Genomic DNA, 17,875 nt, shown 5'->3' with positions numbered 1-17,875 from the left:
CTGCATGGAGCCTGCTTCTCCCTCTGCCTGCGTCTCTGTGTCTCTTTCTGTGTCTCTCATGAATAAATAAATAAAATCTTAAAAAAAAATGCCGTGTAGTTACTTTCTGCTTTCCCAATTTGTACATTTCCCACAACTTCCTTTTACAGGGATAGCCCTTAATATTTCAAAATTTTCTTAATCAAAATTCTTCCATGTTTTTCTCCACTTAGGATTCTCCATTTTTCATATCAAGCATGCTCATGACCAATTAATATGAAAAGATGGGTCATAATAAGCATATCTGTAAGACTGGCATTAGAATTTAAACATGCCTTGTCTAGGTTTCAAAGTAACCATTGCTTTCTCCTTAACTACATTCAAAACCACAAATATTCATGAAATTGCAAAACAGTATGGTAGGTGTGATGTAGTAAATAGAGAGAGACGTGTACTTTATGGACTTTATGATACCAGGTCCTGAAGGAGACCTAGTCTAAAAGAGCCTACAGCCTAGTTGGGAGCACAAAGTTCTGTGGGTAATGGTTCTGGAGCTAGCTACCTGGTAGAGATATGTTGCTCTTGGGGCACCAGGTTTGCTCAGTCGGTTAAGCATCTGCCTTCAGCTTGAGTCATGATCCTGGGGTCTTGGGATTGAGCCCCACATCAGGTTCCCTGCTCAGCAGGGAGCCTGCTTCTCCTTCTTCCTCTGCCTACTGCTCCCCTGCTGGTGCTCTCTCTCTCAAATAAATAAATAAAATTTTTTTTTAAAAAAGATATGCTGCTCCTTACAATGGTAATAAGTACAAAGAAGCGTTTAGGTAAATTGTAATTCATCTAAAAAAAATCCAAAGCTGATCAAAGATAGGAAAAATGTGCAGAAGTCTTTCAAAAGAAGTCATTTTTAAAAATGACCTTATTTATCTAGTATTATTGGGGATGGACTACTTCTCTTTGGGTTATATTTCTAAACCCTTCAAACTGAGCATATCTAAGCACTAAAATATATTTGATGCAAAACATTTTGAAGGAATGGCTTCCTAAAATATATATATTTTTCTGATTTCTGAAATTGACCATTACTTTAATCTTTGTTGCTACCTCAGAGTTATTGTTTAAATACTAACTAATAATGCTAGCAGCATACTACAATTATACCCTTAGGAACTATTTTATGACACAGAGTTGTTTTTATAGGAAAAGTCCCACATTGATGGGATATTTGAATTAGTATATCTGATTAATGTATTTTTTCCTGTCCTTGTCTTGCTCAGAAAGTGCTCCTTATGGCTTCCAACTGTTGCCAATGTGCCTGCCTTTGTAACACCCCATTCAAACTGATGTATTGAGATTTCTAGTGCAAGGGAAATAAAACTAAATAAAACAAAATCTGATTGATTTCCCTTAAGAAAAAAGATATCATAGGTTCCAGGTGAATATTTAAATAACCTCCTTATAAGCAGGGACTTGATGTTCTCTATTTTGCTGCTCAGAGATTTATTTATATACATAAATACAGTATATACATTTATATACTTTGAAATTCATTGCTGCATTCTGAATAGTAAAGGTTTCAGTTATATCCCATTATATCCCACCTGATTTGGATAGGACTATGTAGCACTACAGTATCTTTTGCATTTCTAAGTAATTTTTGATGAATGTCTTCAAACTGTAGACCAATTAAAAGAAAGAATAAATGTCTATGTCCTTGTTATGCCAGAAAAGTCAAGTAAATTTAGTAATTTGGAATTTTGCAGTAAGGAATATCCGTCGTTGGGCAGCCTGGGTGGCTTAATAGTTTAGTGCCGCCTTCAGCCCAGGGCCTGATTCTAGAGACCCAGGATCGAGTCCCACGTTGGGCTCCCTGAATAGAGCCTGCTTCTTCCTCTGCCAGTTGTCTCTGTGCCTCTCTCTCTCTCTCTTTCTCTCTGTGTGTGTCTCTTATGGATACATGAATAAAATCTTACAAAAAAAAAAAAAAGGAATAGCAATCGCAAATTCTACCATGGTAAAGGCTTCGGATCTACTTGCTGAGAAGGAAATAACATTTACCTATTACATTTTTATTAAAAGAGTATATATTTTGCTATAATGAGATCAAAAAGATCAAAGACAAAATCTTAGCACTCCTGCATCAGACTTACTAAATTTCTAGGGGAAGAGAATAGTTCAGAAAATGCAAATATGTATCATTCTGAATTTAATACAACTGTTAAGAGTTCTCTCTATAATTGGCCAATGAAGCACCTTGAAAGAAATACTGTAGCACTTAGACTATACCTCCATATTCTGAGCAAATGGATCCTTTGGATCACACAATGTTGAAGATATTCGATGGTTGCCACGGAAACATCGCTGACTTATATTCTGAGGGACTGGAAATGTCTGCCGGATGATTGTTAACCTTCCAATTGACCTTCGTACAAGTTCCTGAACATCCACATCATTTATTTCCTAGAAGATAAGAAATGAAAGAATTAGAAGTGCTTTAATACAGTAACAGAAACACAAAACTATTAATGAGCTGTTATCTGTAAGTGCTAAGGTATTCATTACTGTAATGCATTTGCTTAGTGCTTAGTACATATTGAAATGAAAAAGTACATGTTCATTAAAATGATCAATTCATTTGTAGGTGTTGTTAGTGCTTTAAATTATATACATTAATGCCTACATAATCCTAAATGGAGAAATTGTCTTAAATGCATCTTATTTATGTTAATTTTGTAGTGTGTTATGTTGAACATTTTAGAAAAATATTTGTCTAAACATTGACAAAGGTCATGAAAAAGGGGATTTCAGGTACTCTGAGTACCCAGGAGATGGCTGCAATGTGAGTGTAATATGTTTTGTTCCAAGCAATGAAACATGAGGTTTTTAAATAAAGCAAGTAGCGAAAGCAAGAGGACATTAAAAAGAAAATATTTCCCAGTTATTTCTTAGAACTACTGGTGTCAATTCATACATTTCTCTTGTTAAAGAACATTAAACAAAGTGTTCATAAAGATGAAACTTTTTTATTGATAGAAATGTGAACCAGGATAAGCAAATGAAAAAAATCTCAATGTTCTTTATCCAAATTGATGTTATTTTGCATATGAGTATGTGTCAAACTCAAAAAACATATTTTCTACTTCCTTTACCTCCCATCTCCCAACTCCAGACTTAAATTTTAAGACTTGGCTCAATTGTGGATGTAGAAGTAATAACAATGAAATAATATTTTCATAATATAACATCTGTTCTAACTGGAATTTGAATAGAAATGATCAGAATAAATTTGGGTTTTAAGGCAGCATTTATTAAAGCAGTTTGTGCTTCATAGTGTCTATTTGGAACATCTTAAATCAATGAAGCCTTTGCAATTAACATATTATTGGTTTCAATAGATTCTTACAGTAGCAGAAATAAAAGGTTTGACACAAGATAAATTTTGGACTGCAGTGAGCATTTCTTGGTTTTGATTCAAAGAACTATTACAAAATAATGAAAAAGAAAAAAGACCATCTACAGGTATAGGAGTGTCTTCTTTTCCTTTCTAGATCAATTACATATTATTCTCACTTAAAGCACATATGATCTTTAAAAGTCATTCTTTATTTTTGATCTTTACAAAATATAGATTTACTGAAAATAAAATAACACCTGCCATCAGCTGTATCCAGTATAATATCCTGGATTTCTAGTCAATTAATCCTTAATGTACTGTAAAAAAATGATTTTTCTCATTTAAAACGCTGTCTTTTTTCTTTAGTCTATGTCATTTCACTAGTCACCAGAAACATTATCTGGCAAAAAGCAGGTCACTTTGTAATTCTCTATCATCTATTCACAAAGCAGAATTAAACAGTGTCTCATCAACTGCATTTCAAGCCTTAAGTTTAACCAGAAATCTGTTAAAAGTAATTAATATTAACTTTACTTTTCTTTCCTTCTTTTTCTTAAATTCCATGTTGTACAGACAAGAGTTTTCATTTAAAAGACATAGATCCTACCACTTTTCTCATAATGATAACTAAGTTTTGTTATATGTGTGGTCTTTTTCTTTAGTTAATGCTAAACTATACCAACATTTTGTCGAACAGCACCATCTGTACCTGCTCCACACATGATGAACTACAAATCAGCTCATCAGTACATAGGCTTACATTAACTCTCTATTATATATCTGACAAAATAGTAAGCATGTCACCTATTGTCTTATTTTCTGCTGAAAACTACATTTTAATTCAGATACTGTGATTCTTATTTTATAAATAAAATCAAAGAAATTCCAAGATCTTCATTCAAAATATTCTTTATTCATGGTGTGAATTTACAAATGTTATAAAAAGTACTCTCCAAAGTAATTATACAAGAAATCCATACTTCCTTATGAGAATTATTTAAATTAATAGTCATGAATGATAGAAATTAAAGCTATAAATATGTATTATTCTAAGTATTGAACGCCCTGATGATTCTATAAGGAATGATAAAGAAATGTATCATGAGCCAAAGTCTTTAAGGGGACTATTTTCAAGCCCACAAAAAAGGATGGTTACCTTTTATAGGTTTCGAAAGCTGAAGCTCTCAGGTGTCTAAACGACTAAACTATATCTGAGGAAATGCCAATTTAAATTGAATATATTTGCCTATTATTATTTGGGGAAAAAGAAGTAATTTTCTGGGAGGAAAGGATCTGTCATTCCGAATAAAGTTAACAGACAGTCTGTCTCAAAAAATTCACTTGCAGTTTTAGTTTTGACACCTGATCTCAAAAAATAGTTTGATAGTGATATGAAAACTTGATTAGGCAGCTATTTTATATTTACAGAACTTTACTTCTGCATTTCAAAAGGTGCATTTCAAGAGTGGCAGATGCAATGTTATGTAAACACTGAAAGTCAAATGAATACTTAATCTATTAAAAAAAACAAAACATAAGTAAACTTCTATAATAAAATATGAAACTATTCTATAATCTATTAAATCTACATTGTTTTAATAATCTGAATTTGAAAAAATGTGTAAACTGTATAAAAAAGATTTTAAAAATAACTACATAAATAGCAAGTTCAAACACTCACTCTCCCCAGCCTCCAGTACCACCAAATTATGCTAATTTCTTCAAAGATGTACTGAAATTTTCTGAATTTTATTTTATTTATTTATTTTTTAAATATTTATTTATTTATTTATTCATGATAGACACACACAGAGAGAGGCAGAGACACAGGCAGAGGGAGAAGCAGGCTCCATGCTGGGAGCCCAATGCGGGACTCGATCCCCGGAACTCCAGGATCGCGCCCTGGGCCAAAGGCAAACACCAAACAGCTGGGCCACCCAGGGATCCCCAAATTTTCTGAATTTTAAAGAATTTCAAGAGGCTGAATAACAAAATTGTTTGTCCATTCTGTATTCTTTATATGAATTAGTATATTTGTGAAATAAGAATTAATAATGCAATATTTAAAAAAAACATGTTTATTATTCATAACTTTTCTATTTCTTTAGGAATAAGGCATTCAGTCTTTTTTAAAAAATAATTTACATAGATGATCAAAATTACTAACAATCAAGTCAGAAAGAAAATATTCATATATTCAATATATATTCATATATATTCAAATATTCATATATATTCATATATATTCAAGAAAATATTTGTATTCAATTTGCTGTAATAATTTAAGCAAGGGGAACCCTGAACTGTGTAAGAGAGAAGGAAGAGGAAAGCTAAAATAGCTGGTAGGGATACAACTCCATCCAGAAACAACCACTTTCCAGAACAAATCTTTTAGAACTGACTCACTCCCAAACCTTTGTAGTGTATCAGCCTAGGTTTAAAATTATTGAATTCCATTAATTCATTAGGATAGGAAGGAAAGACTCTCAAAATCCATTAGATCAGATGCCAACCTCCACTATACAAACTATTTTGTAGAAGAGATCCTCCCTTCTTTTCCTTCTCTCTCTTTCTCTCTCTCTTTTTATGTCTCCTAGCATCTAACAAAGTTTTTGGCTTATAGCAGGTATTCACTAAATGTTGATAAGTTTTTAAATGAATGAATAAATGAATATATGGCAAGACTTCAACAAACTATCTTCTAAAGATAGATACCTGAAATTTTAAGTGTAGAAACAGATGCTTTCACAATTTCAACACTTAACAAATAATCCAGATTTTGGTAATATTATTAAGCAGTGTACTTTGTGGCACAGTTTGAAAAGATGATGCTTTTTGTTCTTATTTTTGCTGGTGTTTATATTCTTAATGCTTTAGCAAAGATGATACTTTGATGCTTCCACAAAGTTTAACATTAATGTGAAATAATTACACAAACATAATGTTGAAATACAGAACAAAACCAACTGTAGGCTATATACCAGCAGGAAATGCAGCAGAATGGCAACTTTCTGCTTGAGAGATTAGCACTGAGCAGTTCAATTAATCACCAAACTAGGAAAAATGAACAGCATCCTTTTACACATATAGGCTTTAAAAAATCTAAACAACTTCTCCTTAACTGCAAAACTCAATTGCAGTGATTAACTTAAATTATTTGAATAAGAAGTCAGGACATCAAAGGTCAGTTTCAGTATTATCAAAGAATAGAGAGTGCTTATAGCATTATGCTTCTTGCATCTTTAAACTGTGCATATCTTTCTATCCAAATTTCTAACTTTTGTAAAACTTAAATAAAGTGCTAGGCCATCTGCTTCATGACCCTGAGGGGATGACAATACTTATATGGAAAGGCTGTTCGAGCTGGATTCACTGATTGCAGGGAGAAGATAAATACCATTACCAACTACTAACTTATGATTGATTATACCATATGAGCTAGCACAGCCTCTCATTATTATAGCATACTTAATGCAAATGAAAAAAATATATTGTTTTCAAGTTTGTACATCAATTTGTATCATGATGCACAATGCCAAGTTTGATTTATAGTACCCCTCTAAAAAACTATTGGTGCAATAGATTAAATAAATGTTTGCAACCCATATTAAAATTAGCAACAAAATAGTAGCTACACTAAACCGAACTAGACAGATTCATGTTTTCTATGTTCAGTCAAATGGTCATTTGCATATTGTTAGATTTTTGCTGTTATTGTTGTTGCTACTTTTAGAGTTTATTAACTTCCTAGCAAATTTGAAACATCCATATTTCTTTTATGGAAACTAGGATAAATTTGATTCATTCATTATAAATTTGTATGAACAACTCATAAAAGAAGCAAAGGTAGTGAAAGTCAAGTTTACTAAGGCATATTTCAGGAAAAATGAGGTAAACAAATGGAATCATTTGGAAGAATGTTGACTGCAGATATATGGATAATGATGATTTTTCTTAAGAATGAAAATACAGCCTACAAAATGGGAGAAGATATTTGCAAATGACATATCAGATAAAGGGCTAGTTTCTAAGATCTATAAAGAAATTATTAAACTCAACACGAAAGAAACAAACAATCCAATCATGAAATGGGCAAAAGACATGAACATAAATCTCACAGATGAAGACATAGACATGGCCAACACACACGTGAGAAAATGCTCTGCAACACTTGCCATCAGGGAAATACGAATCAAAACCACAATGAGATACCACCTCACAACAGTGAGAATGAGGAAAATTAACAAGGCAGGAAACCAAAAATGTTGGAGAGGATGCGGAGAAAAGGGAACCCTCTTACACTGTTGGTGGGAATGTGAAATGGTGCAGCCACTCTGGAAAACTGTGTGGAGGTTCCTCAAAGAGTTAAAAATAGACCTGCCCTATGACCCAGCAATTGCACTGCTGGGGATTTACCCCAAAGATACAGATGCAATGAAACACCGGGACACCTGCACCCTGATGTTTATAGCAGCAATGTCCACAATAGCCAAACTGTGGAAGGAGCCTCAGTGTCCATCGAAAGATGAATGGATAAAGAAGATGTGGTCTATGTATACAATGGAATATTACTCAGCCATTAGAAATGACAAATACCCACCATTTGCTTCAATGTGGATGGAACTGGAGGTATTATGCTGAGTGAAATAAGTCAATTGGAGAAGGACAAACATTATATGTTCTCATTCATTTGGGGAATATAGATAATAGTGAAAAGGAATAGAAGGGAAGGGAGAAGAAATGGGTGGAAATATCAGAAAGGGAGACAGAACATAAAGACTCCTAACTCTGGGAAACTCTGGGAAACTCTGGGTGGTGGAAGGGGAGGAGGGCGGGGGGTGGGGGCGAATGGGTGATGGGCACTGAGGGGGGCACTTGACGGGATGAGCACTGGGTGTTATTCTGTATGTTGGCAAATTGAACACCAATAAAAAATAAATTTATTATTAACAAAAAAGAATGAAAATATAGAAAACATGCTTGATCTCTGAATTTGAGCCTAGTTTAGATAAAAAAAAATATATATATAAACTGTGGGCTGTGAACATCAGATTTTTTCAGAAAGTAGGTGGTATTGACCTTCCCGAAAGAAATGACTCCTCTGCTCAAGGACTCGTAAGAAGAATTGTATGTAAAAAGGACACAGGGTTTCAGTAATGGTAAAGGTGACATTATAAATAGTTATGGCAGCTTACAGTAGAAAATCCAAGTGTGGTGGAGGAAAAGAGAATTGTGGTCTTTCATACTTCTAACATTTGGTGACTTATTTGCTGGTTAGATCACTTTGTGTGTGTGTGTGTGTTTTTAAGGTTTTATTTATATATTCATGAGAGATACAGAGAGAGAGAGAGAGACAGAGAGGGAGACAGAGAGACACAGACAGAGGAGAAGCAGGCTCCATGCAGGAAGCCTGATGTGGGACTCAATCCTGGACCTCCAGGATCACACCCTGGGCCGAAAGCAGGTGCTAAACCACTGAGCCACCCAGTGATTTCCTGTGTGGATGTTTTATTCACAAAACAGTGGCTCAAATTATTGAACATCCATTTAAAGACAGCATTTTCCTTCTAATATGTTATGGAAGAAATTTAATTCTAAGTTAAAAAAGTCCTAATGTTTATAAAATATATATAAAATATAAAGTATTATTATTATTTCCTTAATATTCATCACTAATGAAATATACTCAAGTCTCCTCAGACTTCCTGTACGTGATATGAAGGAGCAATTTCTCCCACAGTACAAATAGACACACAAGCAGAAGAGAAATGACTATCTATGTTCCAGGAGCTCTACCTGCATTCACACTTTTAAGATCCAGGCATGTTTTTAGAAGTTAAATTGGATATGGAAAAAAAAAGTAACTCAGGGGTCCCCTATGTAATATTATCAAAGAAAAGAAGGGAATGGGCCTTTTAATTTAATGATTCTAAGTATTAATTGGCTTAATTAATCCATTTCTCTAAGGAGGCAATAAATCACTTTTTTCCTGGCTTGTTCTACTGATACAAACAAATGAAATGACTCCAGCTTTTTTTATACTGGGAAATCCGAGTACTCTCTTCCCCCGCAGAAGTTGGATATAAGATAAAAAACAAAAAGGTAAGAAGATTCTTTATTTCAAAGAAAGTAATCTAGAAAATAATTAACCTAAGGACAAAAATTAATGGGATAAATCATTTCCATAAGATTAAAATTGAGGTAGCAGAAATTTAAAAAATCTATAAGGAGAATTATAAAAAAAAAGTTTAGACTGTAAAAAATGTTTTAAAACTCATTATCACCACTTAATGGTTGTATAGTATTTGGCAAACTGAATTACTTGACCCACAGATTCCATGTTGAAAAATACAAATTAAGACACCTAATTTGAAAAATTATTCTAAAATTTACTAAGATTTCCTTTTCCCTTCTCTCTATCCTGATGTTAGTCATTGTAGATAGAAAATTGAGAGGTATTAGAAAATTAGAAGGTATTAAAACTTCACTAGAAAGAATGATACACACATACATATTATCATCTGTGGGGAATCTCAGAAAAAAAATATATCTTAACTTGACATGAGAAATGCAGCAACAAATCATGTAGCCCTAAAGTTGGGCAGGCCCAAAACAGGCTTATAAGACATTTTACACTGAACTGGAAAGAACCATTAGAGAAAGTTCAAGACAGCAGCATAGTCAAGATACAGAATCAATCTAAGTGTCTACTGATAGACAAATGGATACACACACACACACACACACACAGGAATATTATGCAGCCATGAAAATAATGGGTTTGTGTCATTTGCAACATCACGTATGGCCCTAGAGGGTGTTATGCTCTGTGAAATACCTCAGACTGAGAAAGACCATACAATTTCACTCATGTGGAATCTAAATACAAAATAAAACAAAAACCAAGTGAATAAACAAATAAACTGAAGGCAGAATCAAATCTATAAACACAGAGATCAAACTGATGGTTGCCAGAGGGGGAGGATGGGGTGGGAGGATTGGCGAAGAGGAGTGAAGAGGAGAGGAAGATGCAGATTTCCAGTTATGGAATGAATAAGACACAGGAATAAAAGGCACATCATAAGAAATATAGTCAATGATACTATAATAGTGCTATGTGGTGACAGAAGGTAGCTACACTTGTGGTGAGTATAACATAATACTTGTTGAGTCACTATATTACACACTTGAAACTAATATAATGTTGTGCATCAACTAAGTTTAAATAAATAATAAATAAATAAATAAATAAATATCATAGGAATATCCTGAATTCACCTCACTTGGACACAGTAGATCAACAGCTATGTACAGCTATGTACGGAACAATCCCTTCGAAAAAAGTCCTGGAAATTAGCTGAGCTGTTGCTCCACAATGAAAGATAAAAGGGCCATGTCAAAATGGGTAGGAGAGGCAGAGACAAGATCTTGCGAAAAACCACACCCCCAGTATAGTATCACACAGTTGAGAGGTATTTCATAAATACAGAGCAAGGGGTTTATGCTACCTCAGGCATCCCAAACCTTGGGACCTACCATGGAGAGATAAGCCCTCAAAGTGTCTGGCTTTAAAAACCAATGGGGCTTACATCTAGGAGATCCTAAGGGCTGTAGGGAATTGAGGTTCCATTTTTAAAGAGCTTGCACATAGACTCATTCATCTTGGGACCCAGTGCAAATTCAGCAATTTGAATACCACCTACAGTATTTATTAAATAAATTCATTTGCTAATCTTAATACATCTGCCAGAGCAGCATGGGGCATTTCGGCCTCTCTCTGGGGTTGATGGTGCTGGTCGGCACCATTTTTGCACTGTCACTCTACTTTGCTAGTGCTGGTAGTTGTGGCCCACCTCTGCATTCTCCTGTGGTTCCAATAAAGCCAGCAGACATGCACAGAAAGCAGACTGAAACACCTACATCTCTCTATGAAAAAAAAAAAAAAACAAAAAACAAGTTTACTTGTCCTAGAATTTCAGCCAGAGGGATAGTCTTCAGGATTGCCTCATACCTAAAGGCCTCAAAGGTGAGAGAACATAGGCTGGAGGTTGCGATCTTTGTGCTCTCCCTTGGCCCCACTGCAGCTTGCCAGTACCTCAAGAAAGGTTTTTATATACTTGTCTGGAACTCAGTTTTTACAAGGTAGCACCTCTACATGGACTGGTCTTGAGGCCAACAGGGTTTACAATTGTGGTCCTACAGGATGCTATATATTTGCATCCTTTAAAAATTGGTGCCTGAGCATCTGGCTTCCAATTAGCCTGAAACTGGGTGCTAAGATCCCTCCCTTTGGAACACAGGCAGGATTTGGCACAACTTTAACAGTTGGGACTGATCAAGGATAAAGCAGGTTGCTTAGACAATCGCAAAGGTTTCAGAGACAACCAAGAGCCAGGGCAGGGTTGACTAAAGGTTCATCATCTACACAAGGCCACTCATTCAAGACCGGGAAAGGAAACTATTTTACCTAATACATAGCAACAAACATAGTCAAACAAATTGAGGAAACAGAAGAATATACTCCAAACAAAAGAATATCATAAAACCCCAGAAAAAAAGCCTTAATGAAACAGAGATATTTACCTGATAGAGAGTTCAAAGTAATAAGCATAAAGATGCTCATCAAATTCAGAAGAAGATGAATAAAAACAGTGAGAACTTCAAAGAGAGATAGACAACCTAAGAAAATACCAACAGAAGTCAAAGAGCTGAAGAATACAATAATTCAACAGAAGAATACACTAGAAGGGTTCAATAGCAGACTAGATGAAGCAGAAGAAAAGATCAGTTATCTTGAAAACAAGAAAGTAGAACTCATCCGGTCAGAGCAGCAAAAAGAAAACAAATAAAAAACCAAAGATAGCTTAAGGAACTTATAAAACTACATCAAACAGAACAAAATTCACATCATAGAAGTCCCAGAAGGAGAAGAGAGAAAGGAAGGAACAATAACAAGAACAAAAAAACTTATTTGAAGAAATAATGGCTGAAAACTTCCCTAATATGGGGAAGGAAACAGACAACCGGATCGAGTTAGTTCAGAGAGTACCAAATAAAAGGAACCGAAACATAGTTACACCAAGACACTTTATAATTAAATTTCAAAACTTAAAGATAAGAAGAAAATCTTAAAAGACAGTAAGAAAAGAACTTGTTACATATAAGGAAATCCCCATAAGGCTATCAGCATATTTTTCAACAGAAACTTTGCAGGCCAGAGAGAGTGGTATGATATATACAAAGAGCTAAAAGGAAAAACAAAAAACAAAAAACAGAAAACAACAACAAAAAAAATTTCCAACCAAAAATACTCTGAGAAAATTATCACTTGAAATTGAAGGATTTTTTCCAGACAAACAAAAGCCATGTTCATCTACACTAAACCAGCCTTATGAGAAATGTTAAAAGGACTTTTTTTAAGCAGGAAAAAAGGATACTAATTTGTAATCACAAAACACATGAAACCAAAAGTCTCACTGGTATAGATAAATATATAGTAAAGGTAGTGGATTAATCACTTATAACTAGTATGAAGGTTAAAAGACAAAAGTAGTTAAAAAAAAACTATAACTACAATTGTTCTTTAAGAGATACACAAAAGAAAAACATGCAAAATGTAACATAAAAAACATAAATGGAATAAAAATGTAGTTTTAAAATGTGCTCAAATTCAACCTGCTATCAACTCAAAGTAGACTTTCTTTTATAGGGAGTTATATGTGAAACTCATGGTAACCACAATGCTAAAACCTATAGGAGATACACAAAAGATAATGAGAAAGGACTCTAAGCATAAAACCATAGAAAGCCATCAAATCACAAGGGGAGACAACATAGAGAGGAGCTACAAAAGAACCAAAAAACAATGAGCAAAATGGCAATGAGTACATACTTATCAAAATTATTTTAAATGTAAATGAATTAAATTCCCCAATCAAAAGATATAGATTGACTGAATGGGCAAAGCAAAAACAAGACCATCTCTATACTGCCTTTAAGAGACTCATCTCAGATGCAAGGACATTCACAGACTGAAAATGAAGGTATGGAAAAAGATCTTCCATGCAAATGGAATTCAAAAGAAAGCTGGGGTAACTATTTTTATGAGACAAAATAAACTTTAAAACAAAGATTGTAACTGAAGACAAAAGGTGAGCATTACACAATAATAAAAGTGTGAATATAGCAAGAAGATATAACATTTGTAAATATTTAATGCACCCAACATAATATTGCATAAATACACAACAAATATTAACAGAGCTAAAGGGATAAATTGACAGCAATACAATAATATTGAGAACTCTTAATATCCCACTTATATCAATGGACAGATCTTACAGACAAAAAATTAATTAGAAAACATTGGCCTTAAATGACACGTTAAGCCAGATGGACTTAATAAATATATACAGAACATTCCATCAAAAAGCAGCAGAACATACATTCTTCTAAATTGCACTGAAGAACATTCTCTAGGATAAATCATGTTACTACCAAAATAAGTCTCAATAAACTTAAGAGGATTAGATTTATATCAAGCATCTTTTTCTACCATAATGGCATGAAACTAGGAATTAATTACAAGAAGAAAATTCATAAGTATGTAGAAATTAAACAACATGCTACTGAATGACTAAGGGTCAACAAAGAAATCAATGGAGAAATGAACAAAAAAATACCTTGAGACAAATGAAAATGAATTGTAACATACCAAAATCTATGGGTTGCGGCAAAAATAGGAGAAATTGAGAAAACAGTTCCACTCACAACTGCTTAAAAATAATGAGATATCTAGGAACAAATTTAACCAAGGAAGCAAAAGACCTGCAAACTGCAAACTGTAAGACATAGACGACATAAATTAAAGAAAGTATAACTAAATGAAGATATATTTTATGCTGATGGATTGGAAGAATTAATATTGTTAAAATGTCCATGTTATCCAATGCAATCTACAGAATCATTGTAATCCCTATCAAAATTCCAAAGCATTTTTCACAGAAATAGAACAATCCTAAAATTTGCATGGAAACACAGGGGATCCTAAATAGCCAGAGCTATCTTGAGAAAGAACAAACCCATAGGCATCATACTCTTTGATTTCAAACTATATTACAAAAGTATAGTAATCAAAATAGTTTGGTACTGGCTGAAAAACAGACACATAGATCAATGGAATGCAGTATATAGCCCAGAAAAAAACCCACACATTTATGGTCAGTCAGTTAATTCAGAACAATAGAACCTAGAATATACAGTAGCAAAGACAGTCCAAAGTTGATGGTGTTGTGAAAACTGGACAACCACACAAAAGAATTAAATGAGAATCTGGGGCAGCCCAGGTGGCTCAGTGGTTTAGCACTGCCTTCAGCCCAGGGCCTGATCCTGGGGACCACGATTGAGTCCCATGTCGGCTCCTGCATGGAGCCTACTTCTCCCTCTGTCTGTGTCTCTGCCTCTCTCTCTCTCTCTCTCTCTCTCTCTCTCTCTCTCTCTCTCTCTCTCTGTGTGTCTCTCATGAATAAATAAATAAAATTAAAAAAAAAAAAGAAAAAAAGAATCTTATACCAGAGAGCTAGGCAAGATGGCAAAAGAGTTTGGGTCCTCAATTCATGTGGTTCCACAAAACTTACATAGATAACTTTCAAGACATGCTGAAGAGCTACGAATTCAACCTGAGATGTAAAGAGAGAACAGCTGGAATGCTACAGAGAGAAAGTGATTGCTTCTGACAAGATAGGAAGGTGGAGAGAGAAAAGGTTGGGGAGGGGAGCTGTGGCAAACTGGGCCCAAAAGCTGAGCTGTGGACAATCGGGAGCTTTAAAAATCTGCATCTGAAAGAATCTTCCCTAATTGAAAAGTGCTCAGTGGGGAATAGGGCAGAATCACAGGTGGTTCAGTGAGTCTCAATATTCCCCAAGACACAATAAGGATAGGGAGCACCTAGGCCAGTGTGCACTGGGAGACTGTGGTTTGGTACTGGCAGGGGTCTGTTGGCTCCAGAGCTAGAGATCTGGCTACCATCTCTCCCCCCACACCCCTTTCACCTGGGGGATTCGTGGCATGGAGGGAACAAAGGCCTCACAGAATAAACAGCTCATACTGAGCCTAGCACCTGGCAAGGGGCAGGGCACTTCTGCCCAGGCACAGACACCTGATAATCAGTGCAACAGACGCCCTACCTCCAGAAGAACTGCTGGAAGAACAAGGGAAATGCAAGTTTATTGACCAAGTAGCACTGGAAAGCTCCAGGACTGAGGGAAAATAGTATAGAGAACTAGAGGTTTTTCCTTACAATTCGTTTATTTTTCAGGTTAAAAATTTCCAATATTTTTTCTCTTTTCCTGCCTTAAATACAATATTTTACCAACTCTTCATTTTTAAACTTTTTCCCTTTAGACTTTCATACTTCTACAATTAGAAGTCTTAGATCTATTCTTCATTATTGGATTCTTTTCAATGTATTCAACTTAATTTTGGTAGATATACAAGTTATGTTTTTTTTTTTTTATCTTGTTTTGTTTTATAATGGTGGAAGTTAGTGCCTTCTAACACAGAGACCAAAATACACCGAGAAACAAGTGGAACACCATATTGGTTCATTTTGTGAGACTATATTCTCTCTTCCTTCTCATTCTGCACCCCTCTTTTAACTTGTTTCTGTGGTTGATGTAGGGTCTGTATATTTTACTGGTTTATATAAATTTGGAACTGAGGATCTTCTAACGTGCAGAACAAAATACAGTCAGAAACAAGAGGATCACCGTCTAGGTCCCCTCGAGGAGACTATATTCTCTCCACTACCACTTCCTCACCAAACCCTTTTTTTCTTTGTTTGTTTGTTTTTTATTCTTACTATTTTGTTTTAAAATTTTTCACTTTCATGGTCCTTTTGTTTTATTTTGTTCTGTTCTTCTTTTTCTTTTATTTTCAGATCTCTGACCTCTTTGGAATTGTCTAGAGTATATTTTACTAGATTATGGTTGATATTTTTGACTCTGCTCACTCATACAGCTCTGCACTGGATAAAATGACTAGAAGGAGGAATTCACCACAAAAGAAAGAACCGGAAGTAATACTCTCTGCCACAGACTTGGTGGTTGTGGATTTGAATACATGTCAGGGATACAATTCCATACATGTCAGAGATACAATTCCAAAGTACAATTATAAAATTACCAGTGTCTCTGGAAAAAAAGTATAAAGGATTCTAGAGATTCTCTTACTGCGGAATTGAGATCTAATCAGGCCAAAATTAAAAATACTTTAACTGAGATGCAGTCTAAACTGGATGTTCTAACTGCTAGGGTTAATGAGGTGGAAGAGACACTGAGTGACATAGAAGGCAAGTTGATGGAAAGGAAGGAAGCTGAGGGAAAAAAGAGAAAACCAATTAAGAACCCACTAGGAAAGGCTTCAGGAAATTAATGATAGCTTGAGAAGGAATAATATTAATCTTATTGGGATTCCAAAAAAGGACAAGAGAAAGAGAGAGAACCACAACATATATTCAAACAAATCATAGCTGAAAACTTTCCTAATCTGAGGAAGGAAATAGGCATTCAGATCTAAGAGACAGGGAAGATTCTCCCCCACAAAGAAATCAACAAAAACTGTTCAATACCTCGAAATTTAATAGTGAAACTTGCAAATTTCAAAGATAAAGAGAAAATTCCAAAAGCAGCTAGAGACAAGAGATTCTTAACTTATATGGGGAGAAATACTGGATTAACGGCAGATCTATCCACAGAGACCTGGCAGGGCAGAAAGGGCTGGTGTTATATATACAGGGTACTAAATGAGAAAAGCATGCAGCCAATAATACTTTATCCAGCAAAACTCTCATTCAGAATAGAAGGAGAGATAAGAACTTCCAGGATAGATAGAAATTAAAAGAACATGTGATCATAAAACTGTCTCCACAAGAAATAATAAGGGGAACCCTGTAAAAGAAGAAGGGAGCCCAAAGAAACAATCCACAAAACAGGGATTGAATAGGTACTACTATTGCCCTAAATTCATATTTTCCAAAAGTTACTCTGAACATAAATGGGCTAAATGATCACATCAAAAATGCAAGTATCAGACTGGATAAAAACACAAGACCCATCTATATGCTGTCTATGAGAGACTCATTTGAGACCTAAGGATACCTCCAGACTGAAAATGAAGGGGTGGAGAACCATTTGCCAATCAAATGGTCCTCAAAAGAAAGCTGGGGTAGCAATCCTCATATCAGATGAATTAGATTTTATGCCAAAGACTGTAATAGAAGAAGAGGGACACTATATCATTCTTAAAGGGTCTATCCAACAAGAAGGCCTAACAATTATGAATATTTATGCTCCTAATGAGGGAGCAGCCAAGTATATCAATCAATTAATAACCCAAGTAAAGAGATACATAGATAATAATACATTAATAGTAGGAGACTTCAACACAGCACTCTTCGCAAAAGACAGATCTTCTAAGCAGAACATCACCAAAGAAACAAGGGACTTG

The 17,875-nt window shown here is 34.8% G+C and overlaps 1 protein-coding gene across 2 annotated transcripts in view; it reads right to left on the bottom strand.

Moving 5' to 3' along the window:
• GRID2 (glutamate ionotropic receptor delta type subunit 2) overlaps positions 1–17,875 on the bottom strand; it is a 1,439,737-nt gene that overhangs the window by 527,304 nt on the left and 894,558 nt on the right. For both annotated transcript variants that reach the window (XM_041760141.1, XM_041760142.1), the window contains exon 6: positions 2,263–2,436. In XM_041760141.1, the coding sequence (XP_041616075.1) occupies positions 2,263–2,436 (174 nt within the window). The remainder of the gene's footprint in view (positions 1–2,262; positions 2,437–17,875) is intronic.

The sequence above is a fragment of the Vulpes lagopus genome, chromosome 6, assembly GCF_018345385.1.
Source record: "Vulpes lagopus strain Blue_001 chromosome 6, ASM1834538v1, whole genome shotgun sequence".
Classification (NCBI taxonomy): Eukaryota; Metazoa; Chordata; class Mammalia; order Carnivora; family Canidae; genus Vulpes; species Vulpes lagopus.
This window is presented reverse-complemented; position numbering and strand designations above follow the sequence as displayed.